Here is a 19,667-nt window from a genome sequence, read left to right on the forward strand (position 1 = left end):
ATCTATGGTTTAGTAAAGACTAGCATATCACTATCGGACACGCAAGCCAAAGATGTATATTCACCTGATAGTTTCAAAATGGAAAGTTACAAGTTATCGGCCGTGTACACTTCTCAATACCCTCAGAGGTGAAGTGATGCACGAACTTGCTTTATGTAATTGTGTAATAAGAGTTTTAAAGCCCGACAAGAAATCGCTTGAATACCTGGACGTGTCAACTCACAATACCTCTGGGAACAATTCCTTTAGCAATGCTGGTGATCAGATAAGGGAAGGTCCGAATTTATTTAAATAAGATTATTACATAAATTAATTATGAACACACTAGATTTTCGAAAACATTTTTACACGGAACACTTAATTTATCACTTTGAACTTTTTAACTAATTTCCATTAACATTTCTTGTTTCAAAAACTTAGTAAAAAAAACAGTTTCAAAACGACAGACCATAGTACTAGTTATGCAAAAAAAATTATATATAATTACATTTTCCGTATCAAGTTAGTTAGGAAAGGTTGCATGCACAACCATGTCTATTATAATCTTTTTTTGTGACCTGGGAAACTGTTTAGGCTTTCCTTGTCGGGTAAAACAACCGTACGCTTGACAAGATATCGACACTCAATTACGGCTACGTTAGGTTACTGCTTGTTTTGGTCCTTTGTGGTTTATAGATATATCGTGGTTTCTATTCAGGGATGATGTCAAAATGGCCGCACGCGGAGAAGTGATACTCTAAATTTAAAATCGATGGTGATCTCTTATCTAGCAGAATTAAACTTTAATATTTATGAGTTTGTGGTTTTTTATACATAATCAACATAATATCAATTTTTCATTTTTTTGCGAAGTTTCCCTTTAATGATGTTCTTTCCATTAACAATCCAAACTTTCCTGATTGGGTTCCATTAATATATCCTCCAGAACTAGAAATTAATGAAACAACAGACACGACTTCCTCCGCCTCATTTTAGACTTGTACTTTGAATTTGACATTAGCGGTCATCTCAGTACAAGAATCTATGACAAACAAGACGCAGGTAAAGTTGGTATATGGCTGCTAAGGTGGGGGAATTTCATAATTTCAAAATAAAACGTCAAAAGTGTCTGAGTAGGGAGATTGATGAACAAGGGTTATGTAAAAAAAAAAGCTTCGTCCTTTTTCTAAAAAAAAGTTCATCGGAAGATACCAAGACCTTGTTGATAAATATTCCGTATCAACTTCACAAATAATACATGAAGGTCTTGAAGTATAAATTCTAGGTACTGACGTTGTTTATCATCTTAATTACGTGTAATAGTGTTCTATTTATTTGCCTTGTATATTTTTAACCCTACTGTTTAGTCCTTTTTTGGTAATATCCTTTTGGCGTGGCTCGGTATGTATACATCTCATCATTGTGTAATTGTGCTCTGATCAATTTTTGTATTCGTATCTTTCATTCTTGCTTATGTGCTTTGTCTACAGAGTGTCTACATGCCATTGTGTTTATCTTTGTTGACATAGTTGTTTGTTTTTAAAGTGATTAAGATTTAAACACAATGTTGACTGCTGTATCCCTATTTTTAACATTTTTACCTATTATGTGTGTTTGTTTTGCTCGCACATTGTTGTCAATATAATGGAATTTCATGCGACTGTCATACAAGTGAAAGGTTTAGCTAGCTATAAAACCAGGTTAAATCCACCATTTTCTACAGAAGGAAATGCCTATACCAAGTCAGGAATATGACAATGTTTTCCATTCGTTTGATGTGTTTGAGCTTTTGATTTTGCCATTTGTTAAGAGACTTTCCGTTTTGAATTTTTCCTTGGAGTTCGGTATTTTAGTTTTTTTACTTTTTACAGTTCATTTTATTTACTAGTATGTCTCAATTTGTTAGTTTTTAGACAAAGTTAACTGGTCTATTTCTGTTCTTCGTCTATACAAGTAAAAACTACACAAAACTGTAAGAAGAAGGCGAGATTTGGTGAAAATTGACACAAAAATGTGTTGTATTTTATATTTATGGAAATTTGCAGAATCTTTTATGCAAGTGATCGTTAATGTATCCCAGGTTTTCAACTTACATATATATTCCATGCATTTCATGATCTCCAACGTCAATCTAACAAGCTAACGTCAATCTAACAATATTATCTTATTGTCATGATTCTGAATATGACAGATTTTAGTGGGGTTCGTGTTGATCAGTTCTTAGTTTTCCATGTTGTGTATTGTATGCTGTTATTTGTCTTTGCTTGGTCGTTCTTTTGGGTTTTTTTTTTGCCATGGCATTGTCAGTTCGTTTTCGATTTATGAGTTTGATGATCACTTTGGTATCTTTCGCCTTCATTTTGCTATTTGATATGTTTTTCAGATGTGTATGACATACGAATGATGAATGCATAGTAGAAGACACTGTCCACGCACTTGGTCTCACTTCGTTTGAATTTATGTGTGAATCGTTTTCACTCGCATGTTTGTCTTTTTTATCTAGGATTTATTAATTAACCTGGCACTGCCATACGACTTTGATCGTTTAAAAAGTGATGGTGGCGTTGAGTAAACTGTACTAGATATACATAATATTTAAGTAAAAAGTGAAGCATTTGTAAGTAGTATTCTAAAGTATTAGAAACGCCTTTTCTTATCCAAATGCCTGTAACGTAAACGCAGAAATACACACAATTAACCATATTTTTTTAATGTAGGGACCAGCATGTGGTGTACGAGTACCGCTTCATATCGAGTTCATCTATGATGAACCGCTTCCTGGGCAAATTGAAGAGGCTTCTATTTGTGGATCACATCATATCGAAGGGAAATGGGATTGCTGTGTTCTCAGACGAATGACCCAAGTTAAGCACTGCGATGGCTTTTATGTTTACAAATTGACACCACTAGACCGATGTAATGCTGTGTATTGTGTTATAGGTATGTTGTAACTTCCCAAAATATAAAAGTTACTTTATTTCAACAACACCAGTATAAGATGTTGTTGTAAAAGTATTCTTTTGGTTTTCAAGTCCTGATGTGATGATTTTCGATTTTTGCCTGAAGTAGTCAAACCCAAGTCTCCATTATAACCTAGCTTTGCTAAAATCCATCTGCATGATACTATTTCCCTATCTTAGAAGCTACTCCTCCAGATTGTCTATGATCGTCATAGATTACTTGAAAATCCCTTTCGTGTTATTTTCACTATCTATCTAACACGTTTGATTGATTGATTATGCCGATTTGTGTTGGTGATTTAATCAAAATCGGTATATTCCAAAGAATAATAAGTTTTGAAATTATTGAATAGAATAGATTGCATTTTGTTTTTCTTTCAGTATTAAAGTATAAAAAATTTATTTTCACGAAGAATTTATGTTTCGTATTGAAAACATCATGCACATTATCTAAAATTTAATCATAACTTTTGTTTTAATTATTTCTAACTAAAATTAAATTAGGAGACACAAATGATGTAGGACGTTTTACAGTCAAGACTGGAGAAACCGTTCACCCATCAGATTATGGCATGCATGGTTTTAGCTACTCTTCACCTACCAATCCAGATCATGACTTACGTGACAATCATGACAATCTCAATCCTCCAATCCGGACACGTGACATTACATCGGTATTGGAAGGTAAACATTAAATAGGAAATGCTTCAAATATATAAACATAGCATAGGAAAGCAAAATTTACAAAAGGTTGAACTAAAATCTGCCTTATGCTATCAATGCTGGTGGTAGAAACATCTAAGTGTTTTTGAATAATTTTCCCATTTTTTTAACAGTAAATTACAGAGAATGACCATATCAATGATATTTGATGTCAGCATATGAGTGCTGACTACCACCAAGCTTATGATTCCATCGGGGGCACAATTTCCAGTAGCAGAAGCATCGACCCAGTGAATGTAATAACTCATTAGAAATACCAGGTCTACGAAAGACTCGGGAGCGTTCGAAAAAAAAAATGGAATGCTAAATCAATTGCAAAGTTGAAGCAGAGAACTATATATGTCTGTGTTTGAAGAGTGTTCGAAAGCGAAGGTTCCAAAATGTTTTGCTATATCTTTTCCTTGCGATAGAAACACCTCAGTGTTTTCAATGATTTGCACATTAATTCAACATTTAATTTACAGAAAATGACCGTATCAATGATATATATAAATATAATATAATAGATACAACAACGTCGTCTATTTTGTTGGTAAATCGAGTTACATAAGCTGTTTGATAATAGAAGTTAGTAATTTTTGTAATGACAATTTACTTGGAATCCCAACATATACTCTCATGACACCTGCGAAAGAGGAAATCATATCAGTCATATGTCTGTTCTATGTTCCTATGTTGGAACTACAACCAAAGATTACAAACTGGATCTTCCTTCAATGTACTGGATACCCAAATTGCATAAGGGTACTTGCATTATTATATTGCTTGGTCTGCTAAATGCTCCACGAAACCTCTTTCCAAATAATTAACATCTATTTAATCAGCAATTAAAACCCGCCTACAGTGAATGGCGTGAATCAGATGTGGATACTAAAAAAATCTAAAGATCTGTTAGGACACGAAGTAAGTCTCTTTCCTCGTGCAATATTTCACTTCTATACCATTTACACTAGTGTTGATTATTCTAATTTATAAGACAGATTGAAAGAATCAGTCAAAAGTTAAATAACAAAAATACCGAACTCGAACGAAAATTCAAATCGGAGAGACCCTTATCAAATGGAAAAATCAAAAGCTAAAATCACTTCAAACAAATGGAAAACAACTGTCATATTCCTGACTTGGGTCAGACATTTCCTTATGTGGAAAATGGTGAATTAAACCTGGTTTTATAGCTAGCTAAACCTCTCACTTGCATGACAGTCGCATAAAATTCCATTATATTGACAACTATGTGTGGACAAAACAAACAGACATAAGGGGTAAAAATGTCAAAAATAGGGGTACAGCAGTCAAAATTGTGTTATAATCTTAATCACTATGAAAACAAACAAATATGTCAACAAAAAAACCCAAAATGGCATATTGACATAAGCACATAAGCAAAAATGAAAGACAAGAATACCACAGCACAATTTCACAATGGCGGGATGTATAAGTACCGAGCCACGCCAAAAAGATATTACCAAAAATGGACTAAACAGTAAAGGTTAATAATTTACAAAGACAAATAAAAGAACACTATAACACGTAATTAAGATGATAAACAACGTCTGTACCTAGAATCTATATTTCATGACCATCATGTATTATTTGTGAAGTTGATACGAAATATTTATCAACAAGGTATGTTCTGATGAACTTTTTTTAGAAAAAGGACGAAACGTTCTTGGACATAAACCTGGTTCATCAACCTTCTGCTCAGACACTTTTGACGTTTTATAAAGACTGGGCAGCAGCTGCAAGCACTTGAATACCGAATGAGTTGGGAAATGTATATAAAGGCAACAGTAGTATACCGCTGTTCGAAACTCATAAATCGATAGAGATAAAAACAAATCCGGGTTACAAACTAAAACTGAGGGAAACGCCTCAAATATAAGAGGAGAACAACGACACAACAAAAACACAACATTAAAATGTAACACACACAGAAACGAACTATAATATAACAATGGCCATTTTCCTGACTTGGTACAGGACATTTCCCATTGTATATCCCATATGCAGGTGAAGTTGGTATATTGCTACTAAGGTTGATAATTTCAAAATTAAAATCGTCTCGTTTGTCAAACTTTGTTTTAAAAAAATGGTCAACGTAGATACAAATATCTTATTTTAGGAAGGCTTAAATTATACCTTGTACAAAACACTTTGAATCTAACAAAAAATTCTCTGAATCTGACATCATCCAGATTGTTTTTATTGACAACATATTTGTTACATTTGGAGAACGTGTTTTCCAACAGACAATCGGGATTACTATGTGAACCAACAGTACTCCTCTTCGTGTCGAATTGTTCACCATCACGAATTAGAAGGCCGATACGATATGTGTATGTATCAACTCACTAGTGACATGTTTTTGCAGTCTTGGACCTTTAGGTACCAGAATAGCCGTCTCTTTTGTAATTATCCGATCATGTCCAACTCCCCATGGTGACGTTTTGACTGATTTGACCTTGTGGATTTGCATGACAGGTGATGCATGCATATCAGGAGACGCTTACCCTGCCAACGCCACAGTCTCGCTTCTTTTGAAGGTCATGATATTCACTCAGTTTTTATTTGTTAACTTAATTCGTCATTTAATCGATTTATGAGATTTAAACATCGGTAAAGTACTATTCCTACATATTTATTTATTCATACGAAAAAATATTATACAGGAGCTTATCAGGAAGAATGAAAAGTAGCTAGCATTATCCTTTAACATGATGTCACCTCAATAAAAGAGAGGCGAAAGATACCAAAAGGATATTCAAACTCACAAATCGAAAAGAAACCAACAGTGCCATGGCAAAAAAACGAAAAACGACGAAAAAACATACACCAGTACACAAAAAACAACAAAGAAAAATAAAGACTGAGCAACACAAACACTACCGAAAATCGGCGGTGATCTCAGGTGCTCCGGTACAGTAAGCAGATCCTGCTCCCCAAATGTGGCACCCCTCGTGTTCCTTATGTAAGTAAATGTTAGTCAATAAATAATTCAAAATTTGGTGAATATGTTGAACGCATTTATCTCAACGAAATTGAAATAAAGGAGACCAAAGATAAAATTAAGCTTGCAATATAACTTGATTTTCATCTAGAAATCGACAATAAGTGATAAAATCAGGTTTTTTTGGATTATAGTGAACTTTCTATGTTGTGTAGCAACACTCTAGCAGCGCCTGCATTAGAAGTATATATCTCCCAGTTTATACGATATTCCCTTGAAAAATGTTGCTGCTTATAAGGAGTCATTGAACCAGGGTTTCCTAGTAGTGACATTGAAGTCATCTCTCCGACAGTTTTACAGACCCCATCATGATTTGATTGATCTTCATGGAATATATGTGTCACATACTAAAACGAATATGTTCCGATTATAATAACCACACTCTCGAATTCTTTTCTTCGCGGAATGAAACTTATTACCGAATTTCTACTTGCCATGTGCAACACGACGTCTGTCACAAGTGGAGCAGTATCTTGATTTTACTCGTGATTTCCTGGTTTCAACATACACATTTAATTGTAAGAAATAAACGTTTCCTTTTAAGTTTATTGGAATGTAACGTGAAATGTTGATAGTGTTTTTTAGAAATTCAGTGCTTCATACAAAGCTTTTACATCCAATAAAGTAACGGGGGGAAAAAAGAAACCAATTCTAAAATACAGAAGATGCATTTACCTGTATCAAAAAGGATGCAAGTGCTAGACATTATCAAATAATATTACAATAAGGGTTATTCCAGAGAAACATGTCGCACTGATATCGGCATTAAATGATTATAATATCAGGTGAGCGGTATTTATTTATTACTTAGTATATTGTTGTTATTGTTATATAAAGATGATAAAAAATAAATCAAAAGAATACAATGAATAGCCTTTCATGCATTAGTTTTACGTTTAAGGGTAAAACAATGGGGAAAGGCGAGAGGTTTCCCCCATACGCCTGAACAGTTACTTGCCAAATATACTGCAGCTAAATTAGGCTATAATAATAGCCATTTAAGTATTACAAAGAAAAGAAGCCTCTAAATGAGAACATGATTGTGATTTAAATGTAAAATTAACTTGTTTCTATATTTTAAAAATAAAGACAACAGAAACTATAACAGGTGCTGTATTTAATGAGTTTATATGCATCAGTATTAGGCATAATCTGATTGAGAATATGTTTTTTATTGCAATTTATTATCATTACTAATTTTCATGTTAATCTATGCGTAAGTATCGACAGTACTTGGTGAAATTTATCTCAAAATCACGTGTAGTGTGCATCAATTTAGTTTTAGTATTTGTTTATAATGCATTATCCGACAAAATCAGGTGAAAGTGCGATTTACGATCGTTGTAAACCAACACATTACTGTTAGAAAATGATATACATGGCAGATAAAGGATCTTCAAAAGAGAACCGGAACATTTAGCCTATAAGGATATCATTCAATAATCAGTACTTAAAACACAAATTATCGACTATAATGGGTTAGGGGCTTGGGCCACCTTGATTTGATCCTCCACAAGATCACAAGATACTAATTGCTATATTAACTAGTTTATAATTGGAATATAATAATTCTTATTAATAATGGTACATTTTTCTCATCAATTGTTTCCTATTTTATTTCAATAAGACTTCCTACATCATGACTAAAATTCAGTTATAACTGTTTCATCAAACGAACATCTAGAAACTGAATACTGTCTTAAAACTTGCATAAATCTGACTATAAGTGTTACACAATCATAATGTTAATCAAATTTATTTGCAGATCAACCTATAACTTGTAACGATGGATACTTCCCCTGTCGAGACAACAAAGAATGCTACCACAATGCCTCCAGATGCGATAATGAGTTCAACTGTATTGATCGGTCAGATGAAATACACTGTCCACGTAAGAAAATATTTCTCGTCATTTTCTGTATTTCTATTTCTAAATTATTATATATCTCACATTTCTGTGCTTGAAAATCGTCATTTTACTTTCGTTGTTTACTCAAATTCAGTTAATTCAAGATTTTACAATAAAAAGCGAGACTTCATTTTCTCCATACCGCAAAACTGCAAATAATGTATATTTATTTGTTTGCTACTCCAGCTGTCAACTATTGTCCAGAAGGTTCTTACAAGTGTGGCAATGGTAGATGTGCAGTAAAATCAGAAGACTGTCGACAGGCATCCTATAGTGAATTATCAACCAACATTATCAGTCCTTCAACAGCTTACAGTATCAATCCTCAAAAAACCAAAACTATCGATTCTACAACTTCCCAAAGTGTCAATCTTGAAACAATGTTAAGTTTTCATCCAACAACGGTTAAGCATTTCGAAGTCCAAACTTCTCACACAACTTATCTAACAAATGCCGAGATAAGAACAAGCAGTTGGGGTACAAATATGCAAAGTGGCACACATAGAACCCCAAATCATAGCGATAGGACTTCTACCCAAGGTAATGTCATTTTTCATACCACAAACATAAAACTCCGAGCGTTATCGTGACACATGTTATCTAAAAAATCTTAAAATCAACAAGATATAAACAGGAAATTATTTATCAACTTCTCCATTGCTATTGTCTTGTTGTCCCCTGGGCAACATGTTGCATGAGAAATATCGGGCGTCCGTCCGTCCGTCTGGTTTGGTTAGCGCTCTCACGTGTACAATTCTTGCCAGATTTTTATGAAACTTATATCATAGGTTTATATGAGCAATGTCTTGGATGAGTTCGAAAATCAGTGCCGATCAATTATTTTTAAAAGAGTTATGCCCCTTGGAAACATTAATTGTATTGAAAATAGCATCGTTAGCGCTCTCATTTGTACAATTCTTGCCAGATTTTTATGAAACTTATATCATAGGTTTATATTAGCAATGTCTTGGACGAGTTTGAGTTCATATTTCCGATATTAAGAGGAAAACATTTACAACTTGTTTTCATCGAAAACTTTGGTGTAATATTACTAATGAAGAATTGTGATTGACAACAGCATTTGGGTTACATCAAATTATACCACAGCATATTTCATACGTTTTATCATGCACTTAACAAAGGTAACCAAAGAAATTTTTATAACCATTCTCTGCTGAAGTCGAAGGAGTCTGCTTATAAAAATTAAGCAGCAGAAAAATAAGAGACTAAGTAAAGCATTTTAATATTTTGAAATCTATGTCAGCTACTATTTGTTTTCTTATGAATGGAAAAGTTATATCAAATTCAGAATGACGCCTCATTTGTTTTAGGAATTTTTCGTACCACAAGACATACGCCGATAACTTACACCTTTCCAATTAGGGGAAACGACCGTCGCGGATTACATACAACAGCTAGAACTACTGTTCAGTCTCCAGAGCTTCCATCTAATCCTAACAAACTATCGTCGTCAAAAATACCATTGTATTCAACATCTAGAAGTGAAGTTCAGTCCTTTAAAAGCTTAAAAACTCAGACTATATTATCATCATCACTGTCACAAAACGTGTTGTCTTCCACAGGGACGAATTCGAGAAATATTCATCCAACTTCATCAATTACATTTCTGCCAACAAATATTGCAGTTTTGTCTTTAGATCAGCCAATATTTTCATCAACACAAAATGTACCATCGGGTGAAACTTACATGGAAATTAAAAGAAATTCTCTTTTAGAGTCATCAACTTCATCAATTTTATTTGGCTCTCCTTTATCTTCGTCAGCCAATTCACATTTTCAACTGCTTCTATTTGATAGTTCTAGTTCAAATGCCGATGCATCTTTAAGGACTGAAAATGAGGCACTAACTTTACTGAATGCAGCGTCTCAGAAAACTGTAATTTCAACCACTTCTGGTCAAAATTCAAATCAAACAGTTAGTCTAAGCAGCATACAAACAGATAACTGGAATTACTCGATATCTGTCGATAGTTCACTATTTTCGGAATCAGCAGAGCGGAAGGATGTATCTGACCCAATAACACCAACAGTTCGTGCACGTAAATACCAGTCTCGCATATCCAATGGAGACAATGTACATTATCAAACAAAAGACAGCATGTATCAGTTATCCAGTGCTACATACGCATCATCGGTTATGAATCATTTGACGTACGAAGAGAATGTAGTTTTTTCTGAAAATAAAATTCATACAGAGAGGCACTTTCCATTGCCTTCGATTTCTTCAGAAAAGACTTTGTCGCTTGCCAAATTGCAGTCATCGTTTTCTTCTCGGATTTCACATTTTTCTACAACATTAACAAAACCTAGTTTATTTGTACAAAAAAGAAGCAGTTCAACTATCAGAGAAAGTTCATTGGACTCTGTTTGGAATAATACAACTACAGTTAACTCGACTACCCCGCGTGCAAAAAGTATATTTGTAGAAAATCTTGGACTATTTATCATTATCATAGTTATAAGTGTAGTATGTATTGTATGTGTTATTTGTGGTTATATCTGTATACGACGGAAAGTACAGTCAAGAAGTTGGACATGCCGACAAGAGGAGTATTATACGAAAGTATGTATTTATATATTAATTTTTAATCTTTTACTGATATCATATATATATATATTTACCTGTCTAGTAACCGCTCGACTCCGTCCGTCCGAAAGAAAGAAAGCTTTCGTCAAAGTTTGTTTGGCTTCTTTATAAGGGAACGATTTAATATTTGGTCTGCAGCTTGACAATGTTCAGTTGTAGCTAATAAGCAATTTTTACATCCGTCATGAAACTGCTTCCTGTTTGCCGATACTTTTTACAACACTCATTGCACAAGGAAAATTTTGGTCAAAGTTTTCATGGCTTCTCTGATAGGGGAATGGTTTAATATTTGGTCTGCACCTTGATAATGTTCAGTAAAAGCGAATAGGCAACTTTTTTACATCCGACGTGCATTCGCTTGCTGTTTGCCGATAATTTGAAATTTTATAACTCTCATTGTTCAATGAAAATTTTCGTTAAACTTTTCATGGCTCTTACTGAAGGGAATGCTTTGATATTTGGTCTGCAGCTTGATAGTTTTAAGTTGTAACGAGTAAGCAATTTTTACATCCGCCATTTAGCCACTTCCTGTTTGGTGATAGTTATATATTTTATAATACCCATTGTACAAGAAAACTTTTTGTCAAAGTTTTCTTGGCTTCAGTAAAAGGGAATGGCCAGTTATGCTCCAGTATATATGTAACCTCAATCAACTGCACGCAGAGACGCAGGTGCAGACCCGGTATATGTTTTGTCAAGTGGTTGTCTTTGATTGCAGTCTGTCATATTTGTTTTTTTATACGACCGCAATTTTTTTTGCGTTCGTATTATGTTATGGCGTTATGTCTGCGTCTGCGTCTGAAGACATTTTGGTTTCGCAGACAATAACTTGAGTGTAAGTGTATGGATCTCTATGAAATTTTAGAACAAGTTTCCATACCACTAAAGGATGGTTGGGATTGTTTTTGGGGTAATTGCCTTAGCGGTTTTGTAATTAGGGGTAAAAAAGGTCAGTTTTACTGGTTCATAGAAAATAAAATTGGTTAACAGACAATAACTTAAGTATAAGAGTATGGATCTGTATGAAATTTTAGCACAAGATTCCATACCACAATAGTAGGGTTTGGATTGATTTTTGGAGTTAATGTAGTAGCTGTTATGTAATAAGGGAACAGAAAGGGGCCAAAACAATTATTTGGCTGGTTCATGGAGAAAAACTTGAGTATAAGTGTATATATATATCTATTAAATTTTAGCACAAGTTTCCACACCACAACAGAAAAGTTGGGATTAATTCTTGGGGTTATTGTTATAGCTGTTTAGGAATCAGGGGCCCAAAAGGGACTAACAAAAACAATTATTTGTCTGGTTCACAGACAATAACTTGAGTATAAGTGTATAGATCTGTATTAAATTTTACCACAACAGGAAGGTTTGGATTTATTTTGGGGATTATAGTCGTAGCTGTTTAGTAATTAGGGGCCAAAAACAAGCATTTTTCATGTTTCAGGACAATAATTTGTGTAGAAAAGTATAGATTTCTTTGAAATTTTACCACAAGGTTCCATACCTCCAAAGGAAAGTTTTGATTGATTTTTGGGGGGGGTCATAACCTAAACCGTTTAATAATTAATTCCAACCATGTTTTAGAATTTGGATATTGGACCATAACTGGTAAATGTCCAATTTTAAATTATTTAAGTACATAGACCACATTCATTCTGTGTCAGAAACTATGCTATATTAGATATTTAATCAGACTCTAAATTCATAGATGTATTGCACAATTGATAGAAATTTTAAGTTGAGTCATAGTTGAAAATAGATTTTGCTGATTCAGATATATTAATTTTAATGATTATTGTGTTATGCATTGTGTTCTTTTTAAAGATTGTTAACATTTATGAAATGATTTCTTATGGTTGAATATTCCATTTGAAATTAAAATAGACCTTTGTCCAACTGTTTAAGTGAAAGTATAGGTAAGTAAAGTTTTTAAATACTGTTTTGCCTTACATCATGTTATGTTACATCTTAATAAGAGTATTTTTAGTGGGTTATTTTAAGATAATTATCTATCTATTTATTAAATAATATATTTCATCACAATAGATAAAGTTGTTTACATTAATAGATTAGTTGTAGATAAGTTTGTGACAAATGGAAGAAAAATATTGGGAGACTATAACTTGAGTATAAGGTTATGGATATCTATGAAATGTTAGCACAAGGTTCCATACGGCAATAAAAAGGTTCGGATTGATTTTTCGGGGGTATTGTCGTAGCCATTTTGTAATTAGGGGCCAAAAAGGGACCAAAAACAAGCATTTTTACTGGTTCATAGACTGAATTGAATAAATTAATTCGCAGACAATAACTAGAGTATAAGTAGAAATAAAAAGATGTGGTATAAGTGCCAATGAGACAACTCTCCATCCAAGTCACAATGTGTAAAAAGTAAACAAATATAGGTCAAAGTACGGCCTTTATGGATCTGAATGAAATTTTAGCACAAGGTTCCATACCACAATAGGAGGGTTGGAATTGATTTTGGGGGTTATTGTCGTAGCTGTTAAATAATCTTAATCCCAATTATATATATTCTATTTTTAGAAATTCCCTGTGACGTCACTTTTTGTGGCGTTGATACATTCGTGTGACGCTCAGTTCATAATTCTATTGTGGTGTACTGATGAACTGTCGTAAATCAATGGGAGGTGTATTTTGTTATTCTGTGGTTTACATGTTGTGATGTACTATTATATTATTTATTTATGTATTTCTCTGTCCTGAGTGTTCTTGCGTTTATTAGTCCCATACCGACGAAGTCGAAGGGGACTTTAGGTTTGCACTCCGTCCGTCCGTCTGTCTGTCTGTCCGTCTGTCTGTCTGTCTGTCCATTTGTCAGTCCGGCAAATCAGTTTTCCAGACCCTTTTTTCTTCGTGCTTGAAGATATTCATTTGATATTTGGTTTATTGATTTATCATGACAAGTTACAGGTCAAGTTCAATTTTCAGATTTTAGCTTTTCTCTTTGTTCAGTTAAAGCCCTTTCCCTAGAATTAAATTTTTGATGAAATACTTATTAATTAGTAGATTTCTGTTCAAAGAGTACTAACTCATTTTTAAAAATAGACAAAATGACATTTTGGATTTTTTTCCTTTTCTTTGGTAAATTTAGTGGTAGGTTTGTTTGTCATCCTTGAAGATATTGATTTGATAATTAGTATATAGTTTTATTATGACAAGTTACAGATCAAGTTGGAATTTTGTTCCAATCTGATAATTTTGTGCAGAGTTATGGTCTTTGGACATAGAAAATTCACTTAAATAATCAGTTTTCAAAAGTTCTTGAAGATTTTGACTTGATATTTTTATGTAGTTTACACCATGACAAGTTATAGATCAAGTTAGAATTTCGTTTCATTACAATGAATTTGTAACCGGTAGGGGACTATGTATTACCATACAATACTCACAGAATGCTTGTTTTTACTGTATTCCTGTCACGTAATGTTGTCATTTTAGCTGTATTTTTAACATTGCCATAGAAGCGGGAGGTTTGGATAGCCATAAAACCAGGTTCTACCCGCCATTTTTTCTTTAAATGTCCGGTATCAAGTCAGGAATATGGCAGTTGTTATCAAATAGTCCGTTTCTATGTATGTTGGTGTTTGTTTTTGTATCAGTTCAGTGTTTCTGTTGTTCCGTTGTTTTCCTCTTATAGTTGATGTGTTTCCCTCGGTTTTGGTTTGTGACCCGGATTTGTTTTCGCTTAATCGATTTATGACTATTGTACAGCGGTATACTACTGTTGCCTTTAGTTAAGTAATTAGGGACCAAAAAGAGCCAACAAAAACAATTATTTTTCTGGTTCACATACAACAACTTGATCATAAGTGTATGGATCTCTATTAAATTTTAGCACTAGGTTTTATACCACAATAGGAAGGTTGGGATTTATTTGTGGGGGTTATTGTTCTAGCTGTTAGGAATTAAGGGCCAAAAAGGGGCCAAAAACTAGCATTTTTCATGTTTCAGGACAATAATTTGTGTATATGAGTATGGATCTCTATGAAATCTACCACAAGGTTATATACCTCAAAAGAAAGTTGAGATTAATTTTTGGGGTCATGGCCCAAACCGTTTAGGAATTAGGGGCCGAAAAGGGGCCAGAAAAACTAGGATTTTCTGGTTTCTGGACAATAACTTGAGTATAAGTCTATGAATCGCTTTGAAATTGTACCACAAAGTTTCATACCGTAAAAGGAAGGTTGGGATTGATTTTAGGGGTTATGACACTTACGATTTAGGAAAAAGGGGCCCAAAACAATACTTTTGTAATATTTTGTATAAATTGATTGTTTTCTTGACCAATTTCAATGGGGGTTTAATTCAAAGTCTTGAATTCTTGGGGTTCTTTTATATTCCGAATCTAACCATGTATTTAGAATTTGGTATTTGGCCCAGTTTTTGAATTGGCCCATTTTAAGTTCTAAGGGTCAAAAATTAAACTTTTTTGTTTGTTTTCATCAAAATTGAATTATTGCTGTTCTTTGATATATCGAATCTAACCGTGTATTTAGATTTTGGGACCGGTTTTCAAATTGGTCATCATTAAAGTCCAAAGGGTCCAAAATTAAACTTTGTTTGATTTAACAAAAAATGAATTCAAGGGGTTCTTTGATATGCTCAATCTAAACATGTATCAAAATTTTTGATTTTGGGCCCAGTTTTCAAGTTGGTCCAAATTGGGGTCCAAAGTTAAAATTTATTTGATTTTAACAAAAAATGAATATAAGAGGTTCATTGATATGCTGAATCTAACCATGTATTTAGATTTTTGATTTTGGGCCCAGCTTTCAAGTTGGTCAAAATCAGGGTCCAAAATAAAATTTTGTTTGATTTCAACAAAAAATGAATTTATAGGGTTCTTTGATATGCTGAATCTAACCGTGTACGTAGATTTTTTATTTTGGGGCCTGTTATCAAATTGGTCTACATTAAGGTCCAAAGGGTCCAAAATTAAACTTTGTTTGATTTCATCAAAAATTAAAATTATTGGGGTTCTATGATATGCTGAATCTAATCGTGTATTTATTTTTGGATATTGGACCATAATAGGTAAAAGTCCAATTTCAAAAAGTTTTATTTCATAGGTTTCTCTACTTGAGGAAGCGAATTTAACGCCCGCATTCATAACGGACGTGGCTGAGTATTTATTATAATACATCCCACACAGCCAAACGGAGACCCCTCTTTGGCAAGACTTTTACGGCCGGTTGGAAGAAGGCCAAAAGTGGTGTTTAAATTTATTTTATCATCGAAATATATATATAAGTTGGTAAGTCGAGATAATTTAATTGACGATGCATTGCTGACATAAAGGAGTAGAGCCCAGTAACCCAAATAAACGGCCCTGTAAAGGGGTATTTTTTTAAATTCGATTATTTGAGTAATTTAAAATGTGTATAAATTAATAAGTGTTTTATTTTTGAAAGTTTAATAAAAGAAAGTATATCTTCTTCATTTTTAAAAATATATTAGCCTAAAATATGCACAGATTTTATTTCAGTCAACTATTCTAGAAATCTGCCACTTTTTTTTTAGAACCATTTTCATGATTTCATATGTAGCGCCCCCCTCGCCCATTGAAAGTTTGATTGAAAAGTAAAGAATATATGGTGAATAAATAATATTTCGGCAAAAATATTTGTGGGTGAGAGGTGTCGCAACTGTCAACTTTTCAGAAAATTGTCATAAAGGTTGCGAAATTATGAAAAAAAAACCCAGGTTTTAACGAAATTATCCACATCTATGACGGCACAAGTAAATTACTATAATGATGCAATTTTTTCTCGTTATGATTTCACTTTGGGTTATTTTCATTTAGAAATTATTTTAAAAGGGTGGTATGAGGGACGAATATCTCTCCTTTTCAGTTAGTAATACAAAGGATGAGTAATGTTTCATATATATTTTAAAGACAAAATATTTGTTAATTCAGAGTATATTTTAGTACCTTAGTTTAATAGTAAGAACAGGGGACTCTTAGTCCAACAGAAACTAAAATAATCTAGCTGCATTGAAGACCCATAGGTGGCCTTGGTTTGTTTTCTGCTCTTTGTTTGGATTGTTGTCTCTTTGACACATTCCATTCTCTATTCTGAATTAGATAAACATGTCTCGTCTACAATTTACCCTTAAATTAAATTTAAGCAAAAATAAAGACAAATCACATCACTTAATATATTGAATTTTATGTTGTATAAAAGAGGGAGAAGAAACCAGGGGGCAATCTAAATTCAAAAGTATGATAAAAACAGACAACAGGTAAAAAATTAAAACGACTAAAAGAATTGCTCATGACGTCAAATCCACGTAAAAATTTGTTTTTGGAAACCCTGTTCCTGATAAATAGATGTTTGTTATATCACTTTCTTACGAATCACTTTCATTCCTCTTTTGCAGTGCGAGAAAGACTTGCTCATGACGTCACATCCACGTAAAAGTTTGTTTTTGGAAAACCCTGTTCCTGATGAAGATATCCTTGATGACGAAAATCAAATGACAGAAAAAGATTCCTTGCGTTTATCTTTAGAAACAATTGATATAGGTTCAGCAACAACTGCTTCCTTACATGACAGTAGTGATGGATATGTTATCCCAATCAGTGAACTGGAAACTACCGAACATCCAGATACAACAGAAGATACCAAATTCTAAAAATTGTGAGAATAGTGAAATTGGGAATGTGTAGATGAAAATTACATAATTCCATGAACTATAATAGATCTCTGACAAATGTTTTAGCCATAAAAAAAACTGATGTCTCAGGAGTGTTTTCTTCAAAAATATTATATACTGAAGTATAGTGTTTGTCTCGCCAGACTTTTTGTTCTAAACGTAATCCTTTTTGAGTGTTTAATAGATTTTTTTTATAAGTATACTGTATTTTCATGTATGTTTGGATATTATAAGACATTGAACAAAATAATGAATATATTGTTAGAAGATTTTTTTTTAATGATAAGCCATATCTAAAAAAAACTTTTTTTGACAAGAGTTATATTTTGCTTGCGAAATGAGCAAAACACATTACATAAGGATAACACAATCATAATTTTGTGTTCAATTTATTTTAATTATTTTAGAATAAGGCTGTTGTTCATCGTGTATAGTATGGATCCTTGCCATCACAGCATTTTTTAAAGCCTCCTCCTTTGCCGATATACCAATCACACTCGTAACCTATTCCTTTATGGTATTTATATCCATAATATTTTCTTTGGCATGTTGCATAATTGAAGTAACAATGCTTTGGCTTCTTAGGATTCATCTGGCATTTTTCCTAGAAAAAATGAAATTATAATGAAGCATCTATATAATCTGACTGCACTTTCGTGCTTCTAGCTACTACCTTTTTTAATTAGATTAAACCAAACATGTCTATAAAAACGGGTATTAAGACTTTTAGTTCAATTGAGTAAAAATCAAGATAATATCATAAATATGTGTAAATACTTTAGCATGAACAGATTATTATTGAAAGTCTATTCAAAATGGACATACCATACACCCAGACTGTTGTCTATATCTGTATTTCATTGCATTATGTTGGTGTGGTGTCACTTTTGTCCATTTCTTATTAAATCCACATTTATTGATCCAGTAGTCATTACCAATCATGGTGCCTAATCGCAAAAATAGAAAGATTTCAACGGGTCATTTCAATTCTACCATACAAAATGAACAGTGTAGTTGATCGGAGTGTGATAAATAAAAACCGGAGTCTGTTATCATTCTTTGTAGTAAGTATACAATAACTACCCATTTATTTTTATTTCTTGAGCCGATATTGATCGTCGTTTTTAATACTTACATTTAAATGAAAAATAGAAGAGTGCTGTGAAAAGATTGCTTATAAAAGGTTGTCCTCCGTTTGCGGTAAAACTATATTTGAGTAGAGGGACTGTATCCAATATTAAATCTTGTCGTCGGGATAGGGGTTTCATACTACGAAAACATGTTAATTTAACGTTTCCCCCCGACTTAACGTTTACAGCGTACATAAGTTCATTCATAACTGCATATAGGTTGTAGCTTTTATCGAAATTGATGAAGTTTGTTTTTGGGGCACAAGTGAAGAACATAGTGTTATTGTCTTTCTTTTCAAACAATACTTGTTTGATTTGGTACTGAATATTTACTAAGAAAAAATATATATAACCGAAAGGTAAAGAATAGCAGTTGTGGTGTCAATAATATACATACCACATAGAAGATAAGTTTGTCCTACTTTTAAGTTCATACCACAATAACTGGTACATCCCTTTGACAAAATTTGCATGGTTGTATTCTTTTCACATGGGCCCTGTTTCAAAATGAAAAGCAAAAGCATGAATTTACTTGAAATAGAGAGGCGAAAGATACCAAAAGGACATTTAAACTCATTGAACTATCGTTGTCTCAAAAAGAGGTATGTTGAATTTCCGTATAATTTGTTTCACTCATGGAGTCATAATTCGAATGTTAATGAAA

General features: G+C 33.1%; 1 protein-coding gene across 2 annotated transcripts in view; it reads left to right on the top strand.

The window, feature by feature from the left end:
- The window catches only part of LOC127711137 (uncharacterized), a 35,832-nt gene extending 17,870 nt beyond the window's left edge, over positions 1–17,962 (top strand). The window contains exons 4-9 of one of the 2 annotated variants that reach the window (XM_052217087.1): positions 2,697–2,919; positions 3,444–3,623; positions 8,435–8,560; positions 8,765–9,118; positions 9,910–11,162; positions 17,598–17,962. In XM_052217087.1, the coding sequence (XP_052073047.1) occupies positions 2,697–2,919; positions 3,444–3,623; positions 8,435–8,560; positions 8,765–9,118; positions 9,910–11,162; positions 17,598–17,852 (2,391 nt within the window). In that variant the 3' untranslated portion in view covers positions 17,853–17,962. The remainder of the gene's footprint in view (positions 1–2,696; positions 2,920–3,443; positions 3,624–8,434; positions 8,561–8,764; positions 9,119–9,909; positions 11,163–17,597) is intronic. The other variant, XM_052217090.1, reaches the window with a different exon arrangement.
- Positions 17,963–19,667: the final 1,705 nt, after the last annotated feature.

Source organism: Mytilus californianus, unplaced genomic scaffold (genome assembly GCF_021869535.1).
Source record: "Mytilus californianus isolate M0D057914Y unplaced genomic scaffold, xbMytCali1.0.p SCAF_1, whole genome shotgun sequence".
NCBI classification, from domain to species: domain Eukaryota; kingdom Metazoa; phylum Mollusca; class Bivalvia; order Mytilida; family Mytilidae; genus Mytilus; species Mytilus californianus.